General features: G+C 41.4%; 1 protein-coding gene across 1 annotated transcript in view; it reads right to left on the minus strand.

Annotated features, from left to right (window-relative positions):
- Positions 1 to 18,532, minus strand: part of LOC117486918 (synapsin-3-like) — a 131,494-nt gene that overhangs the window by 87,515 nt on the left and 25,447 nt on the right. Inside the window, exon 3 of the mRNA XM_034135513.1 lies at positions 10,329 to 10,386. Within this exon, the coding sequence (XP_033991404.1) occupies positions 10,329 to 10,386 (58 nt within the window). The remainder of the gene's footprint in view (positions 1 to 10,328; positions 10,387 to 18,532) is intronic.

An 18,532-nucleotide genomic window follows, 5' to 3' on the forward strand; every position in this document is an offset into this window, starting at 1 on the left:
ACATTGGCTAATGGAAGAGCTTCCACAGACCTAAACACGGGCCTCCCTGTTGTGTTTTATCCATATTAACAAGGTACTTTAATGAACACAATTTTCTACTCAAATTAACAATAACTCAGACCTGACAAAAGCACTGAAGTGTGAGAAAGTGGTTCACAAGCCTCATTTCTCCTGCAGTGCTGCTGCACTCACTGCAGAGCCATGTGGACCTGAGGACAGTATACTCAACATACAGTCATTACAACTAGCTGCACCTTTACCAGCTTTGATAACACTTTCATGATCAATCATTATAAAACATATCATATATATTATTCTGAAATGGACCAATCTGCACAATGACTACTTTTACTGACAGTATACTTTGATGATAATACTTTTCTTCTTTTACTTGAGTAACATTTTGAATGCAGGACTTTTACTTGTAACAGAGTATTCCTACACTCTGGTACTTCTACTTTTACTAAAGTATCAGATCTGAGTACTTCTATTTTTACCCAAGTACAAGATCTGAGTACTTCTTCCACCTCTGAAAATAGCTACAAAAATAAGTAATATTTATAAGAAAACTGAATATTGCAGACACAAAAACTGTAAACCGGTTCAAATGTAATACAATTAGATTTTTATCGTCGTAGTTGTAGTGTCATTTTAGATGGAAGCATTGAAAAAGCTTATGTTTAAGTTATAGTCTTAGCTAATCACAATCAAACGGTTGTCTGTATCGCTGTCACTCCGAATAGATTACCTGAAATCTATTCCTAATTAAGACCCAAAGTAATTAAAGTCTGTGGCTGAAAACATTATAGTTGGTTTTAAGCTTGCCAACAGTTTGTGATGTGCTGAGAGAAGGTGAACTGCGAGCTGAAGAGAAGAAGAAGATGAAACGTGAGCCCATGTCTGACACAATGCTGACGTGTGAACACTGAAAGCAGTCCAAGTGTAAATAGAAGTGACTTTCTAAATATGAATTCTAGATTAGATGGAGATTAGCCACTATAGAAATGTTAAAAGGAGATTTTATATATGGTACACACAAAAAAAAACAATAAAGATGTAATACTGAATATAAAGTATACTTTATTGTGATGGTAATTATGGAAGAAAAGGACTTAAATCGTATGACATTTGTATTAGGATGGCTAAATATAAAAGCACGTATTATGAAAAGCCAATGAACGCAAAATACGAAAATAATCCTTTGACAGATCTAAACTACAATTATCCTTACTGAGCTCTAATTGTACCTCTCCACAAATGCCTTTTATATTCCTTTTAACACTGACCTGGTTCCCCTGATCATTTTTTATTTTTAGTCCCCAGGGACAACCAAAGTGGAAAAGTTGATAAAATGGCTGCAGCCCAGATGGAGCCTCTTATTGTATGGTTTATTGTAATCTTAACGTGTGTCTGTGACACTAAGTGCTTCTTTTATTGCCTATCCTTTAAAGCTTCATGAGGTAAATCCTGACAAACCAAACCAGAACAAACTACTGTACACCTTTGAAGAGAAATGCATAGAAGTAAGTGTCACATGACTTCATAGGAGGTTAAACTGTCCAGTCGTGTATACAAAAGTTCAGAACAGATTGCAGTGATTTGTTTGTAGCTGGTGGGCATATCCTTTTTTGTTGACTCTGAATGTATAGTCATTGTTGATAAGCTCTCTGAATCACATACTGATGCAATTGGGAGGCCAGAAGTACAGTGGACCATTCATGTGCAACACAGAGAAGTATTTGCTGCTAATCACAACCACCCTGTACAACAGTGAGATGAATCATTGAGGTAGGCCTACTAAATGTTATAAACCAAGACAGATGATGAATGCAGAAGCGAAACAGAAGGCATGAGGTGAGCTGGGTCAGTTAAATGGCTGCAGCAATTATCAAACCATATCAGTCTTAAGCAAGTTCTAGAGGCACTAAGTCATGCTAATACCAGCCAAAAAGAGCCTGTGAGCCTCCATGAGTGCAGCAGCACAGTGAGGCAGCACTGAGGTCATGTGCCTGCTCTGCAGATGCTGCCCCATCAGAACCACACATGGTCCGGTAGCCTGAAGAACCACAGACCCCTTCAAATGTAACTGCCTCATTTGTCCATTAGGTAAATTACAGTGTTTATGACATTTTGTAGAGAGGCTGGGTATCAAACTGGCAGTTAGTTTGCCAGCCCTTGCCAGTTGTCCTTGTGTCCGTTATCAACTTTGAATGCAGCTGTGGAACATTTGATTTGACATTTCTCACAAATCTATTTCAAAAATCAAAAGTCATGTGAGATCTCAGCAGTGAGGGTTCCAGACTGCGGCCAAAATGGTTAGAAATGCAATATTTATCTGGTAAGGGCAAGATCATAATCATCAGCCACTTGTCCATCAACCTGACAAGAAAGCGAAGATGCTTTTCGACTCACTGTTCTGCATGAATGTGGCGATGTAGAAATGTACGAAACAATCCACTTAGCTGTACCGAGTTCCAAAGAAGAGCAGTGTAGGGCTCATTATTTAAAAGCAAAGGGAGAACATCATTGATTAATTCCTGAAGTGGACAACGTATTTGAATCTTGATAATTTTATTCTTAAATAATGACAGCAGTGTCTGTTGAGGGAACATCAGTCAGCATCCTGTCTGTGCTGTAGGCCCAAGTTAGCATCAGTCAAAACAGAGACGTGATTCTTAACTAAACGTGATCAAGACATCATGTCTGTAAAATGTTGGATAATACATTGCAGTCATATTTAGAATAACAATGCTTTCTGTAATGTTATTGAATTTGATTTGGAATATAGCCTCCATTAACAAACTGCATCCATGACAACACAGAGTCCACAGGTGTGAGATATATTGTGTTATTGTTGTTTAAGCTAGCTGAGGTAAGATAACGTATACTTGCTTTTGCAGATTGGACCAATTGCAAGCTAGCTCACATTAGCATCATACTGTCTTCAATGGACATGTCAGCTAACTCATCTATACTCCCGATTTATTGGATGGTATATGTCAAGCTTCCCAGCAACCAACACCTCATCTTTGACGTTAACTAATGTGCTAATATCTTGAAATAAATATTGATAGACTGATACTGAACTACTGAATATTACTTTACAAGTTTCTCCTTCAAAGAGTTATACTTGTATCCACTGCTGCTGTTAGAGTATTATTTTAATAATCTGTTGTTGTTTTTTAAAGGCTTTCTAGGATCATCCCAAAAAAAATGAAGCTATCTAGCTTACTAGAATGCAGTGGCGTAACTATTGCCGGTGCAGCCGGTGAAACGCACCGGGGCCCAGAGCCGGCCAGGGGCCCATGCAAAAAATAAAAAATAATAATATTTATTTTATAGATATTTTTAATTTTTGGGGCCCCAATGGCATTGACCGGTTCACGCAGTCTTCAAAGTAACCAAGCAACCTAAATTAATTTGTAATTTGTCTGTCCAATGACCTTGCTCCCTTTCATGTCATGTGATACCTTGCGTGACGAGCGAACCGTTTAATCAACCTGTCCTGTACTGTAGCTAGCAGCAGCAAGTTCGGTAGCATTATAAAAATGTAATAGCTTGCATTTATAATGTACAGCAAACCAAAGCACAAGAGCAGCGCTCAAAAGAGAAAGGACAAGAGAGAACAAGGAGATGTAACAGCTAAACTGACGAAATTAGACCGTTTTTTTTGTCATACATCGTCCTCGAAATCGAGCGCTAACGTTAGCAATGTTGACATGCAACGGGAGCCGGAGGCTAACGATAGTTCACCTGCCTCACCACCGTCATTGCCATCTAGCTCCACAAGTGAAGCTGTATCCGTGGCCGTGGCTGTGCAACCTTCTTCTCCAGTCAGCCAGGAGGAGAGGCTGGATTTGGCTGTGCCCGGCGGTGGTCCAACAGTTCCCCCAAGGGCCCCAACCGATAGGGGACTCTATGGCGCTATTGAGACCCCCGACGCCAAGATCAAAAGCTATATTATAGCAACCGGTCTATGTAGGCCTACCGACCCATTCCCCAGAGACAAACATCAAGGAAACAGGTTTAATCCTCTTCTTAGTTCGCTGTGCCGTTGTCAGGCTGTGGTGGTCTGAGCCTACATGTGGCGCGTCTGAGTGGTTGTGTATGTCCGTGCGTGTGTGAGCGCATCAGTGTGCGCTTATGTTTGGGGCGATGGCGGGGGGGGGGGGCCCAAAACAATATTTGCACCGGGGCCAATCACAACCTTGTTACGCCACTGCTAGAATGTAACGTATGTATCCTATAGATTTGTTATCTTTTGTGGAACTAGAGGACACGTTTTGCACGGGGTAAATAAAGTGCATCGTATTGTATCGTACTCTGACCGTCAATGACTAATAGTTGTCCCCCCCTGATACATTAAATACATTTTCTTTTTAAAATCTGCCTTAGTTTAATGGTTCGTATGGTTCTTATGTATGAATAATGTAAGTGTGTCACAGGCTCAAACCTCAACACCTGATTATATTTGTTTTTGTCCTTTTTATATTTGTTTTTTTACATTACGTCATGTCCGCAATGCCCTCTCTGTACATTGGGGTTGTTTTTTTTCATTTGGAATAAATAAAAAAAGCTATAATGTTTATTTTCTGACTTTGACTTGGCATTTTCACCCTCAGAGCATCAGTAACTACTACTGAACATATTCAATGATTTTAAAAGAAAAAAGCATGTTTTTACAAGTCACCACCGGCACTCCCATGAGCATCTGTTCAGTTGATAAGAGTCGGACCCCCGGTGGACACAAGGCCCCAGCCGTCTGCCAAATGTATCTTCAAAGTGGGTCATGGAAATGAAAGGGAAGCGATCCACAATCATGGGCTCACAAATGTTCTCTTGGGCAGTGGCTGGGGAGGATAAAGGTTGCAGGTCTAAATTAAAGTTGCCTCGATGAGAGTTATTGGGTGGAAGAATCAAGGCCGCTCTCCTTCCTTCATCAGGCCTCAGCATCACATGCTGTGGCAAGTCTGTGCTCAGGTCTAAAGATGGAACCTTATATGGCAGTGAGCGAGTCAGAGAGTTATGCTGGTTCTGTGAGCTCTGAGAGCTCCAGCAGCAGGAATACCACCGGTCACAGCTAGCGTATGTTCAGCCGGATCAATGACAAAATGATGAAAATGTGATAAGATCGCAAGCAGTTTTAACTATTCTTAAGCTGGCTTTGCCCAAGTGTAGCAAATTGTAGACGATTTATTAAGATTGCTTCAAACTCAAATCTAAGGCAATTTGGTTTGCCTGAAACACTGCAAGTATTAGACCAAGTATGTATTGTTTTAAAGGTGTCATATTTTACAACTTATTTATGTATTTTTTGACACAGCTAGAATATCTTTACATGCTGTAATTTTGATGAGAAGCCTTAATTCTTGCCTGCCTGGATACAGCTGTATTCAGCCTCTTTCTGAACCTGATGATTCTACTTAAGCCCCACCCCAAAAAAAACCAGTCTGCTTTGAATGGTCAGCATTGTGGGTCTAGCTCTCAATCTCTGCAGATGCTAATCATGGGTGCGCAAGGCTAATGGCCGCGAGTGGAGACGGCTCTGGTGATGACTGAGCGGAGTTTTCTACTGTGGATATTCACCGAAGTTAGCGTTTATAAACCCAAAACTTCAAACAGCACATGTGCCAGCAGATCTGATGGAAGAATCGGGCAGGAATTAAGAACACCTGCCAAGAGTACAGGTTCAAGAGTACAGGTTTCCCTGTCGTTTTTTTGGCGATAAGTAATGCTAATATATATATGTCTCTCTGCTCAGTATTTATACATTAACCCTGTAAACCGCTATGTTTACTTGTGTCTTAACCTGTTAAGCCCTGAGACTGTTTTTCAGGTCTCAGGCTCGAAAATGACATTCCCAGAACAAATGACCATATCTTCCCTTCTAAAAGGGTTAAATTAATAATCTTTTTTTTCAAAGTAATGATAAACCTGTGAGTTGGATGTAGAAAAGTCAGAATCAATATAGATGTTTTTTATTTTAAAGAAAATTCAGATTTTACATTAAATTCCAGTGTCCGTCCAAACTTATTTTTTACTTATAGTGAAAACTACCCTTGGATGATGGGTTAGTAGACTAACAGCTTTAGGAATCCAAAGTACAACATATAATAAGTACCCTGTATCAAGATTGATGCAAAACAAGTGACATTTGACCTTTTTAGAGAGATTTAGCAAAAAAAAAACACTTCTGGGGCCATTTGGGTGGATTTTCCATATCTCTGGCCCCCCTTGCTCGATTTTGATGGTTGACACCTCTTTCTGACCGTTAGAGCCAATAGAATCGAAGGGGGAGTCCCCCACCCACACTCATTGTGGGAAAAAAAGGTGGGGGCTTCGCGCATGCAGTTTTGCATCAGAGCGAACCTATCTCTAGCTCTGACATCTGGAAACGGAAAAGCAGTTTTATTGCTTATGGATTATCAGAAATCATTTCAAAGGGACACCAGGTAACTATCTTGATAGCAATAAACCTAATTAATGTAATCTAAAAATTGAAGTATATAACAGTAGTATAGTGATGTTGGAACAGTCTCTATACTGTATAATGTCAACATAACTGAAAGTGTAATAACTGAGCCGCTCTTGTATTTTTGGATACTTTTTTTGTCTTTTTAAACAGCGAGGACTTCTGTGTAAAAGACGAGTGCATTTTTCATATTATGTAACCATTAAATGTACATATTTGTTTACATTTCCAAAAGACTAGGCATTGGAGGTGAATTAAAGACACATCATCAAATTCGGTCTTTGCAAACTGTATGTTTTTTACATATAGAGAAAGTAATTTCCATCACAAGTGCTCACTGAAGACGCTTATGAAAACGTATCACCCATGTTAGTGGCACTAAACAGGGTCTAAGATAGCTGTAACCTTGTTGCTATGTTTCAGTGGAGTATGACATTTAAAAATGTCTATTCAATGTCTGTGGGTAAAGATGTTAAAAGCCTTCAGGTAAGTGGGAGAGAAGAAAGAGGGTGAAAGTCTATCGAGTCTGATTGCTGTTATTGTTGTCCCCTGAAAGGGTTAATCTCGGCATGTCGCTTTATTTTCACACAAAGACTGTGTTCCCATCATCCTAAGGCTCTCAGCAAGGTGCACACACAGCATATGAGTCTGGCTGCTGAAGGCAATTAGAGCAGGGGCTTCTGGGAAAGAGAGGAGGGTCCAACAGGTTGGAGCTATAGCTGGTGGGGCTTGTTTGATGATCAACTTAAGTGGCCCAATTAACCACATTTTTATCAGGGTTAAATATCTCTGACACTGTAATATTTTACAAAATCTGTGCTGGTTTAAAAAAAATCTTGACTTATATTCCATCCCCAGAAAGAGAATGTGACCACAGCAGTAGAGAGTGGAGCAGGCTGGCCAACCTCAGGTCCGGCTCTTTGTGGTCTCCTTTTTCCTTTTCTCATAAAACAGCTCCAAGCTCAACAATAGCTTGCAGATGTATAACTTAACAGTTACTTGAGGTAAATGTTATCTGCACACTGTAAATACTGTACGTCTGGACACATATTTGCATTCTCTGCATCATGTTGGCATAATGGTGTTATATAGAAATCAGGATTCTACATAGTAAGAAATGTGACTTAAAGGGGACCTATCATGCAAAATGCACTTTTGTACGTCTTTTATACATGAATATGTGTCCCCGGTGTTCCAGGGAACTCACCAAGTGTCAGAAAACACAACCCTCTCTATTTTCCTCCATACCCAAATCTCTAAAAAAGGGGCTGCAACGGATCTGATACAGACTGATCCAGATTTGAACACTTCTATGGCGTCACAGTAAAGTGGCGCTACGGCTATTGGGCCAACTCTCCACCTATCAGGGGAATGTGGGGTTGGGCCACGGCCGGCCATTGCCGCTCGAAAGCGCTGGAGATGCTGTAGTACATATGCCAGGCCTGTAAGTGGCGCTGTAGTCTGCCACAAAAGCAGCGAAGAAGACTTCCCGCCCATAGTTACCATGGTTACCCTTCTGTTTATTCTCCGCTGTGGCTTTTTTTCTCCCTCCCCGAGGCAAGCGTTTGCTCCCGCTGCTTTAATTCAATGCAATCCCTCCCCGTCGAGGCAAGCACTGTAATTCTCTACGGTTAGTCCACCAGCAGATGACAAACACCCACCTCTCCGCCTCTTCCAAGGAACGAGGGGACCGTGCGGCAGAGTTTCAGTTTCAGTTTCTTTTGCCGGTCAAGATGTCCATTAAAGTTTAAATCTTCCGGACAAAATTAGAAAAGTGCCAGTCAAAGGTCTTCTTTGTTATTTATTGAGCTTTAAAACAAATGAATAACGACTCTATAGGCCTATAATAATATAATAAAACACGGAGGACGGAGATCTTTTTTTCTCCCCCTCTTGACTTGATCAGAGCATGGCTCCCCTCTCCTGCAGGGGGGCTTGGTCAGCTGCAGCTCACAGAAACAGCCCCATAGACAGCAAACAGCATATAGAGCGAAATGAGGCATGGCTAAAATGCATGATCTGTTTGGTATTTTGAAAACAGAAACGTATAAATATACCTTATATAGGTATGGCCCTACAATATATCATTTAAATATAGCATGATAGGTGTCCTTTAGTTTTTCTTGCCCCCCCCCCAATGGTCAATTCTCAGACTAGGCAGTGCTGACCAAATAAGACAATTCTGTTTCTGCATTGATTATCTCGTGCAAGTTTAACTGTAAAATACTCTGGCTGATGGCCGTTACTTGGCTTTGACTTGACTGTTCAAACATGCCACGCGATTTCAATCCGGGCACGTAGGAATCTTGCAAATATGAATAGGATCTTTCGGGGCAGGCAGAGAAACTGGTTATTTTTCCCCACAGATGATCTTTCTCATGCTCTAATGTCAGGATATACTGACAGTTTCAGCATCTAGAACAGGGGTGGGGAACCTTTTTCCTCTCAAGGGCCATTTAAATTTGTCAACATCCTCCGAGGGCCGTACAAATTATTGACCTCTGCTTAAAAAGACTAAAATCACAGCCCATTATGTTCGCCTTTCTTTCATGCTGTGCAAAGAAAAAGCAACCTCTTAATCCAGATATCTTACCATGACTCGCGTATGCATGCACGAGCACGGTTGTGGCATGACCACCAAAACAGAAAGATATGGACACAAGATGTGTGCAAATGTATTTAGTTTCTTATTCATGTGGACATGATTTAAGTGGGGGGGGGACCTAATCTCCTCTAGGGGGGTCCGGGGGGCATGCTCCCCCGGGAAGATTTTTTTTTAAATGTTGAAGTTAAAAGCATCAATCTGGTGCACTTTGAGAGCAACATTAGGAGATCTATGGATACATCTCTCAACACCCATATGAAACAGAACTGTAAGCAGATTTTCTTTATGGATATTTTACAAATCACTCCCCTTTTAAACTGTATTCTTGTTTATTAATAACTTTTTTTTACTGTTATATAGTATTTTATACCTGTTTACTTTATTCTCTTATTTTTTTATAACTATAATGATCATATAGCTATGTAAACTGTAGTTGCTGTAAATATGCTGCATGATGTCCTTTTTGTTTTTCTGTTATGTTTATATGTATTCATGTGGAACCTACTTGCAGCAGGTCACCCTTGAAAAAAATATCAATGATCTCAACGGGATTCACCTGCATGAATAAAGGTTTGAAATTAAATTAAATTAAATATAAAGATGTGTTTTTACCTCACCTCACCTCACTCAGCTTCTTATATTCATTAGCATAGCTAGCTAACCAGATGGTAATAACAACAAAGTTATTGACTGTATGATCAGTATGACAGATGAACAGATGCCACTGGGCTTTCAACTAAAGACACAGCCACGCAGAAACTGCGGCATGTGTACGGCTCCTTATGGGTACTGCCATTTGTGAAGTCCCGGCCCGGAGCGGCGTTCTGGTGCTCTCCTGCAGAACTGCACCCCTGTCAGACGGGACATATACCACATGATGACACGTTAGGCTCGTGTTGTGTTCAAGGACCCTGACCTAACCCAAGAAAAACAGGCACTCGCTTGTTTAATATTTTTGCGGGTGTTTATAAATTACCTCGAGGGCCGTACCAAATGGTCTCGCGGGCCGTATACGGCCTGGGGGCCGGAGGTGCCCCACCCCTGATCTCGGACAAAAAGGAAATGTTGTTTCCAACCTCAGCACTAGGCCAATTTCCCCAACTTAGAAACCTCTATCAACAGAGTACATTGACAATGTTATTTAATTAAATGCAGAATAATAAAAAAAAATTTTTTTTTATATTTCTAGATTTTTAATTATTAAATAACATATATTTTAAGTAGGCCAAATGTATGTTAAATGCACCATACCTGCTCCACCCGGATCTCATACTCTCCGTTCAGCTTCTTCCCTCGAAAATACTTGGACCTGCAAAGAAACAGAAGACAAACTATCAAGGAACCGACAAAAAGAGGGTGTTTTATATACAGTGAAATCCTTATACTTAATTCATAATTTGCAGATATTAAAACTAAACAATGGAAAACAATCAAATTGTATTAATGTGCAAATTATTTACTGCAAGGATTCGTTTTTAGTTCCTTTGTAAGGTGATTTGTGTTCTTCAACATGGATCCCCCCCCCCCCCCCCCCCCCCCCCCCCCCCCCCCTGCAACAGCACAGTGTACAGAATGTGCTCCAAATGCTCCTTATAGTCAAAACAACCTTAAAATATCCTTTGTTTATTTGATTGAAGGAGAGCTGAAATCTCAACAGACCTTCTAAATACCCTCAGAGTGGGCAAAATAATGACTCATATTTTCCACAATTATAGAATGTGACCTGCGGGGCTTCCAGTAAACAGAATCTCTTGGCAAAGAGGAACTTGTGGAATAAAGTGCATTAAAAAGAGAAATAAATAAAGAGAAAACATGGTTTGAAGGACAGTCCCTGTGTGTGAAGTTTCTTCTCCTGTTATCACAGAAACACAACGTCCATGGTAGTTGTACTGTAGGTGCCATAACGCTACTTAGCCCAAGTTCATTATTTGTATTATTATTATTTGTGTACGTCACTTTTATTTGTTTGATGAGCACTTCCGGTAATTGTCACATGGGTGTGGTTTGGTTATATAAGTCACCTGTTTGATGTCGAGTGAGGATGACAGAGGGTGAGCTTGTGCTGTAATTTTTTCTGTTGACCGTTTTGTCCATAGTTACTATGTTATGATTTTGTTTATTAAATATCGTAAAACTATCTTGCTTCAGTATGGACTTTCTCTTCGAAAACGCGTCACAGTTTATAGCCAAGTTTAGCCTCTCGCCGACTCAAACGTAACTGGAAATTGAGCCGCCACAGTAGTTGCAATGAGCTTTCACACTGTTCTAAAGGAGCGATATGAGGAAGTAATGTAGGAACCATCAAGCTCTGAGGCACTTCTTTGTCGTCTCAACCTGTGAACCTCCACCTGAAAGGGTTATCTCTCTGATCATCAGATCTGCAGTACTGAGATTGACTTCTGCTGATTCAAAGCTGGACTTTGTGTAGAGAACAACCACAGTAAAAAGTTGACATTTTAACATTTGGTTTATTTGAACACAGATGGAAAATTAAACTTGTTTATTGGCTTGTCATCCCTGCAGGTTTGGTTCAAAACCATGGCTGTTTAAAAATAACTAGATACAACGTTGGAGGCGGGGCTCTGTTCATTCCTGGCACATGAAACCAAAACGGGCTGACGCAAGTACAGAAATACTCAGATCATCCAGGGATCTGGGCCACGTCCCCAGAAAGTGCACCAGGCTAAACTTTGGTAGTAGCCAAACGGTGGTACTAAAAATAGCGTGTCAGCAAGCGCATTTGCGCCACTTTAAGCCCCGCCTCTAATTCATTATATCGCGGCAGCATCACGGCAGAGGCCTGTACTACGAAGCAGGATTTGGGGTTAGCGAGGTACCTTAAAGCTCCCATGTCATGCTTTTCCGGTTATTACCCGTCCCCTTGTGTGTTATGAAGGTTTTATGCATGTAAACGGTGTGCAGAGTCAAAACCCTGAAAGTACACCCTGTAGCGAGTAAAACTCTAACACAGAAAATACCTCCCCAAAACGCCTCGTTGGAGATACGTCACTGCCCATTTGATTCTTCCGGGTACCGCCTGATGTCATGCGGTACCCGGAACGAAATGGACCAATCCCGAAGAGCTATGGCCACACCAGCAGCGGCGTGTTCCTCCAGAGGTTCGAAGAACCGGCATTTCACAGACGAAAGCTTCCAAAACATTGCCCAGTTTGAGGCCGGATATGCACAGCTTGTTTGGACCGTTTGGAGCAGGGGAAGATCCTGGTACACAACCTGTAAGTTTGCATTGTTATTTGTGTATTTATCAAACAAGACTGTTTAAATGTGTAAACTGTGTTGGACTGCTAAGCCATTGACACAGTGCTAACTGTGCTAACTAAGTTGCTAGAGTTTCCATATATCAACTCTAATATCAGCAGATGGCCTTGCATACATGTATCTCATAGCAGGAGAATGTCTGCATTCACATACAAAATACCTATTGACAGTATACTCCGGGTGATTTGCCGTGCGGTCAGTCGCGAAACGTAATTACATTATAGCTGGCGTAGCGTGTATGCAACCGATCTAACACGGAGCTAGAGCTAGAGCTAGAGCTAGCTTTGGTCGGAAAAACATTTTTGTGATGCTACGTTGCTAGCGTTTAAATATATCAACTACAATGTCAGCAGATGGCCTTACATGTTTGTCATGGCAGGAGAATGTCTGCAGTCACACACACGGAATACTCATACAGTATACTCCGGGTGATTTACGTACATTGTGACAGGACATATACTGCATGTATAGCTACGAGGCTAGCTGTATGCTAGCGCAAAACAATGTATTCATGACCGTTACAATGTATGACCGAACGTAGCAGACTACCCGTATAACATTGCAATTATAAACACGTTATTGCTAGCCTAATATGAACCACTAGCTTTTGTTCATAGTAGTTTTATTACTCTACATTATAGTTGCCGTTCCTCCGAGCTAACGTTAGCTACCAAGGTAAACAAAGCTAGGTTAGCATATTAGCTGACAAGCTGTTCATTAGATTGACTAGATAGATCCACACTCGGAAGGCCACAACGGAAAGACAAGGAGACATACACGAGTTTACAAAACCACGGCACATTTATTGTGGTAAATGCAGAGATACGTGGTCAGGGAAGAGGATTGCTGTGCTGCTTGGAGGGAGAGAGGCTGCCGTGTGACTCCCGGCAGCTGGCTAGCACCTCGGCTCCGGCCAGGTGTCCGTGATCGCGCTGATTAGCCTCTTCAGCTCCACCCCATCGTAAGACAAAGGCCCTGGGGCCGTCACACTCTTCTATAACAACAGTTAAAAATATATATATGTATATAAAATATACGCCATGATAAGACTGATGTTCGGCTGAGAGCAGCCGTTTAGACATGGGCGCAGCCTCTCTGGTGGTTGACTAATCAGAACAGAGTGGCCGAGCTGACCAATCGGAGCACACTAGGCTCACAGGGAGGGGGGGGCAAGAGCTCCAACGAGTCGTTTAGTGGAGAAAGTGAATACTGCTGAATACACATGCTTGACAGAGATGCTGTATGCGAAACCAATGTGAGTTTGCAAAATTGCACAGTATAAATCTATTTTAGTATACCTCAACAATGTAATTATGATCAGTGGAAATGGCCATGACATGGGCCCTTTAAGGTTTAACGGTCCTACGACGCTGGTTCACGTAAGTTCACGTAAGTTCACGTAAGTTCACTTCTCACTTCTCCATATCTCTAAAAAACATGTTCAAAAGTGTAATTGTTTATAGCCATGTTGTGTCCCAGTGCTCTGTGGGTCTCAGCGTTGGACCCTCACCCCTTGAGGACATGGTTGCAGGTTGCTGAGGTTCTGGGCGACATGCTGGAGGCCTTCGATAACTGGGACAGGCTGTTTGGGATGAATGGTGCGTTCCAGTTGTACTGGGAAGTGGGAGTACCTGTTTCCAGTTCCAACTGGAACGCCCCCTGATGTCGGTATTCCTACCTAGCACGATGACCGAGATCATCCAAGATCATCAACCGGTATTGCTAACAACGGCTAACCTGAGGTGACTGCTAGAGCTGTCAACAAGGCCAACAAGCTTCCTGCGGGCGTCCCTCTTTTCCGAATTGTTCTACTGGAACAAGGTCGACTCGGATGTGAGGTCACTCCCAGTTCCGACCTACAACTTCCAATGTAACACAGCATTAAGGCTCATCTCAACCTTCTCAGACCAGAACACCCAGCAGAGCCTCTTCCCTTGTCTCCCCCATGTCTGCCTCTTTGTTTCTCATCTCCCTGCATCTGTCCTTTACGTCTGTTCATTATTGTTCATTACAGCCGCTGAGAGGGATCTACTTCTTAACGTCTCCCAGCTGGTCTGGGCCTCTAGCTGTCTCATTCTCTGTAATTTTGGAAGCCATGAATCTTCAGCTTGACTGACCTACATACTACACAATGCACCCTGTCACCCTGGCCCACCACCACCATGAGGCAGGACCCTCAGGCTCACCCGCTAAAAATGATTGGTATGCGTTTCAAGTAATTGCAACACATTTCGTCACTTCAAGTAATCAATTTAATTTACAGACGGCTTTCTGGTTTTACATGTGTCCAGATGTAAACACTGCACTCCATAGAGAGGTCTGAGCCTTCCTTCTCCGAGCCCTGCACAAACCCACTATAAACACCATGGAACTGAATTCCATTTCCCCCCCATGAGATTATGTTCTGTTGTGTACCACTAATAGGAAGCGTATGAGTCATGTATACGGAAAACCAATTGGCCCTCAAGATGTATTTATTTTTTAAAACATTTTTTCCTGCTTCTATTTGTATCCACCTTCCTAAACTTGATGTGGTGCTAATACTGCCTTGTTTACAAAGGAGGTTTCCATGATGGACACATGTTTTTACATCATGCTTATATTCAGGGGTGCACATAACTTTTTTGCCCTGGTTCTCAAAGGAGCACCTGGAGATGTTGCTTGGTGCGCATCCTTAAAATGAAAAAAAAACAGACCTTTTGAGGGGTACTTGACTTTATGAACGGGGGGGGGGGTGCGCTAGTGAGCACGCTCATGAACTGTTCGCTATTCACTGTATGCCTCGCAGCAGGGTTTTACTGTGCGGAGCGCATAAAGCAGACCCTTCACGCGATAGCCAGGGGTAGAGCGAGGGATCGCAGATGCCGTTGTGCTCGCGGACGGATTAAAAAAATTAAACCTAAATGGCTCGCGAATTATACTTTGGCGGCCGTTAATATACCTGGGCGGCCCGCCCAAGTAAAGTCTATGTGTGGGAAACCCTGCTATCTTACCAGTTCTTATGCAACTCGCAAATATCTCCTCTCTTTTCTCTCTTTTTTTTTTTTTCTCTCTCTCTCTCTCTTCTCTCTCTCTCTCTCTCTCTCTCTCTCTCTCTCTCTCTCTCTCTCTCTCTCTCTCTCTCTCTCTCTCTCTCTCTCTCTCTCTCTGTGCGCAAATGCGCGTTTTTTCAAATGATCCGGTGCTCCTTTTTTGGCGGGGGGTGCGCATGCGCACCTGCGCACCAGTTATGTGCAGCCCTGCTTATATTCCCATACCAAACTGTTGGTTTAGCTCATGTTTCTCCTATGAAGGACACAAGGTTCCCAGTAACAGTGAGTATGTTTCATCATAATCTGACTAGTCGTGTAATTATTAGCATTAAATCCCTTAAAGTGGCTAGTGTAAAGCTAGTTACCTATTTACACATTCATTATTCGCTGAGAAACATCTTTATTTATTCGTCTTAAGTTGTGTTTGTGTCCTCTTTATGGCTGTCCCTGACTAAGAATTAACATAGTTGAATCTGATTGGTTATGTCTTTCCTAACGTTATTTTTTATGCTTATTGATGGTCACTATTTGTTGTGTATTATGCTGACAGACGGAGAGACTGAACATGGTTCCTTATCCTGCCTGCTTTCCCAAGGTTTAATTAGAACTTTTGGCACTAACTATTTCCCCCCATTGTCAGAAGAAAGGAAGATAAACAAAGAGGGTGACTACTTCTACGCACACTATGCTAATATTAACCTAGAAATTGCCCTAACCGATCAATTCTAAATAAATAAAGTGCTTTGATAGTGCTATATTTGTGTAAGTCCCTGATGAATAAATGCATTTCCTGGATTTTCTAACAGTTTTATATTGTTATTTAGAATTTCTCAGGATAACACCAAGACGCTGCATCAATGGCTTCCTGCACATTTTTCATGCATCTATTTATTCATCAAATGATTTCAGCCTGTTTAATAGACATTATCAGTGATTATCGCTAAACATCTAAAACATCAGATGGGCCAAACTGTAAGGTAACTGTCATTCTGAAGTGGAAGTAAAACTTTTGATTCTACGTTACCTGCCTTAAACCTTGTACTTTGTGTAGCAGGCCCCTTCTGACCCATATCAATAAGGCTGATAATTTCTAATGATGTCTATTTATTGCGCTTATAACATTCAAGCAGGGTCGAGCTGAATTGTTTTTATTAACAAAACTATAAATAGGCGGAAAAATAGGCTATCACTTTAATTGGAAGAAACCAAGGAATTCTAGAAATTGGTACGTTTCAAAACCACATTTCCCTGACACCACTGTAACTCAGATTAAATGCTGAATCAGGAAACTTTAAATAGCTGACTATTTGTGCTCACCTAGTGTCCACCTGATCAGTGGAAGTCAATTAACTAGAAAATGCATTTCAGGACCCTATAAAGAAATGAATAGATCTTTTGACAGCATGAACAGCATGAAAAAGCACCATCCCTCTCAGGTTCATCAGAGTCAAACCACAGATATCTGAGATTTCACCGTTTATAAGAAACTTCAGACATGCAGAAATTCTGGAACACGGATGTCCTTATTAAGTTTAGTCTCTACTTTATGGGTGTTTTTTATATATATATATATATCTGGTCCTTGCTGCTGGTGCAAGCACTTAGCAGTTTGTGAACGTATGCCCTGTTAAAATGTAACAAGGATTAATAAAAGCCAACTTGTTTCTGTATTTGTGCCCTTTAGAGTTCAGTGCTGTGTCAGCTCCCAGCTTTTTCTTTAGAGAAGAAATGGTTGAATTGAGCAACCTGATTTTTATTTTATTCAGATCACAGTGCAAACAGAGCGACAGCCTCTTGGCAAAATGGAGAGAGAGAGATATAGAGAGAGGGAGAGAGATAGAAAGGGGGGGATTGTGTGGTGCTGGGGATGATGCTCCGAGACGTTGCCCTGTGCTGTGTACTGCTATTGTGCATCAGTCACTGCTGGAGGCCAAACTGTCAGGACGGAGCAGCGTTCCCCCAGAGACCCCGTTCCCCGGCCCGGAATGCCCAGGAGAAACTCAACTCCGAGAGACACAGATCAACCACAGTACTTTATCCTCTTCAAGTCATCCATATTTTAATCTTACAATAAATATTTTGCCAAGAAATAGCTAATAAATTACTTGTTAAGTGCCAAGTTTCATAATGATAGTTTCCTGTAGTTTCAATATACACTCCATGATAAAATCAGTAAATCATAATGTTTCTGATGACAGGAAACGCTTCAGTAGAAGACTTTTGACTCAAGGGCTGATAGTGCAGTTGCTCTTTTAAATTAAAAGTATCATGTTGAAGCAATTTAATTTATTATTAATTGAATTTGTTGTTTAACAATATTGGTGAACATTTGTCGCTGCCTGGGATTTGCCCACAGTTTCTTCGTGTGGTCAGCTTGGTGTACGCTAACAGATTGTTGACTACACAGCTAACAAGCTTACAAAGCATAGTTTAAAAGATCCCAAAACTCACTGGAGACGCTCAGTGTCCAGGTGATCTGTTCCCACAAACTGGCTTTTCGTCTCTGCTAAAGTTTGTTTGAAATATCATAAAGCTCCTGCTGCCATGGCTTGACGAGTCCAGCGAGATGATTGGTTGTCTGAACAGGAGACGTGTCCTCCTGCTCAGCTTCCTTCAGAGCAAATACAAGGGTGTTTGCTGATCAAGCTGAGCCATATAGGAGACACTCTTTTCTGGGTGTCCTCTTGTCCTTCATCAGCTGGGAAAGATAGGTGTCCCTGGATTTCTCTCGCTGTGCTGTGAGGGAAGATCTTCCTGGTCTTCTCTCTCTGTTCCTCTGTATGAGAAGCTGGGATCTTTCCAGTGTCTTCCTAACCTCCACTTCCTGTTTTCCAAAAGCGTGAATAGATTGCATATAAAATACAACAGAATAGTTCAAGTGCATGATCTGGTGCGGACTGAGAGCTTTCTTCTATTCATTCCAAACAAACCTGGATGTCATCACTCGGCGGAAAAGAGCTTCATGACAGAGTTAAGTGTAAAGACTTAACAGTTTCTACTAAGCTCAACTAATGAGGTACATATAATATATATATATATATATATATATATATATATATATATACATATTGTTGGAGCTATATATTGCTTTATGTTGTTCTTGCTGTTATTGTTTATTGTTAATGTATATTTATTTAGTCAAAT

The sequence above is a fragment of the Trematomus bernacchii genome, unplaced genomic scaffold, assembly GCF_902827165.1.
Source record: "Trematomus bernacchii unplaced genomic scaffold, fTreBer1.1, whole genome shotgun sequence".
NCBI classification, from domain to species: Eukaryota; Metazoa; Chordata; class Actinopteri; order Perciformes; family Nototheniidae; genus Trematomus; species Trematomus bernacchii.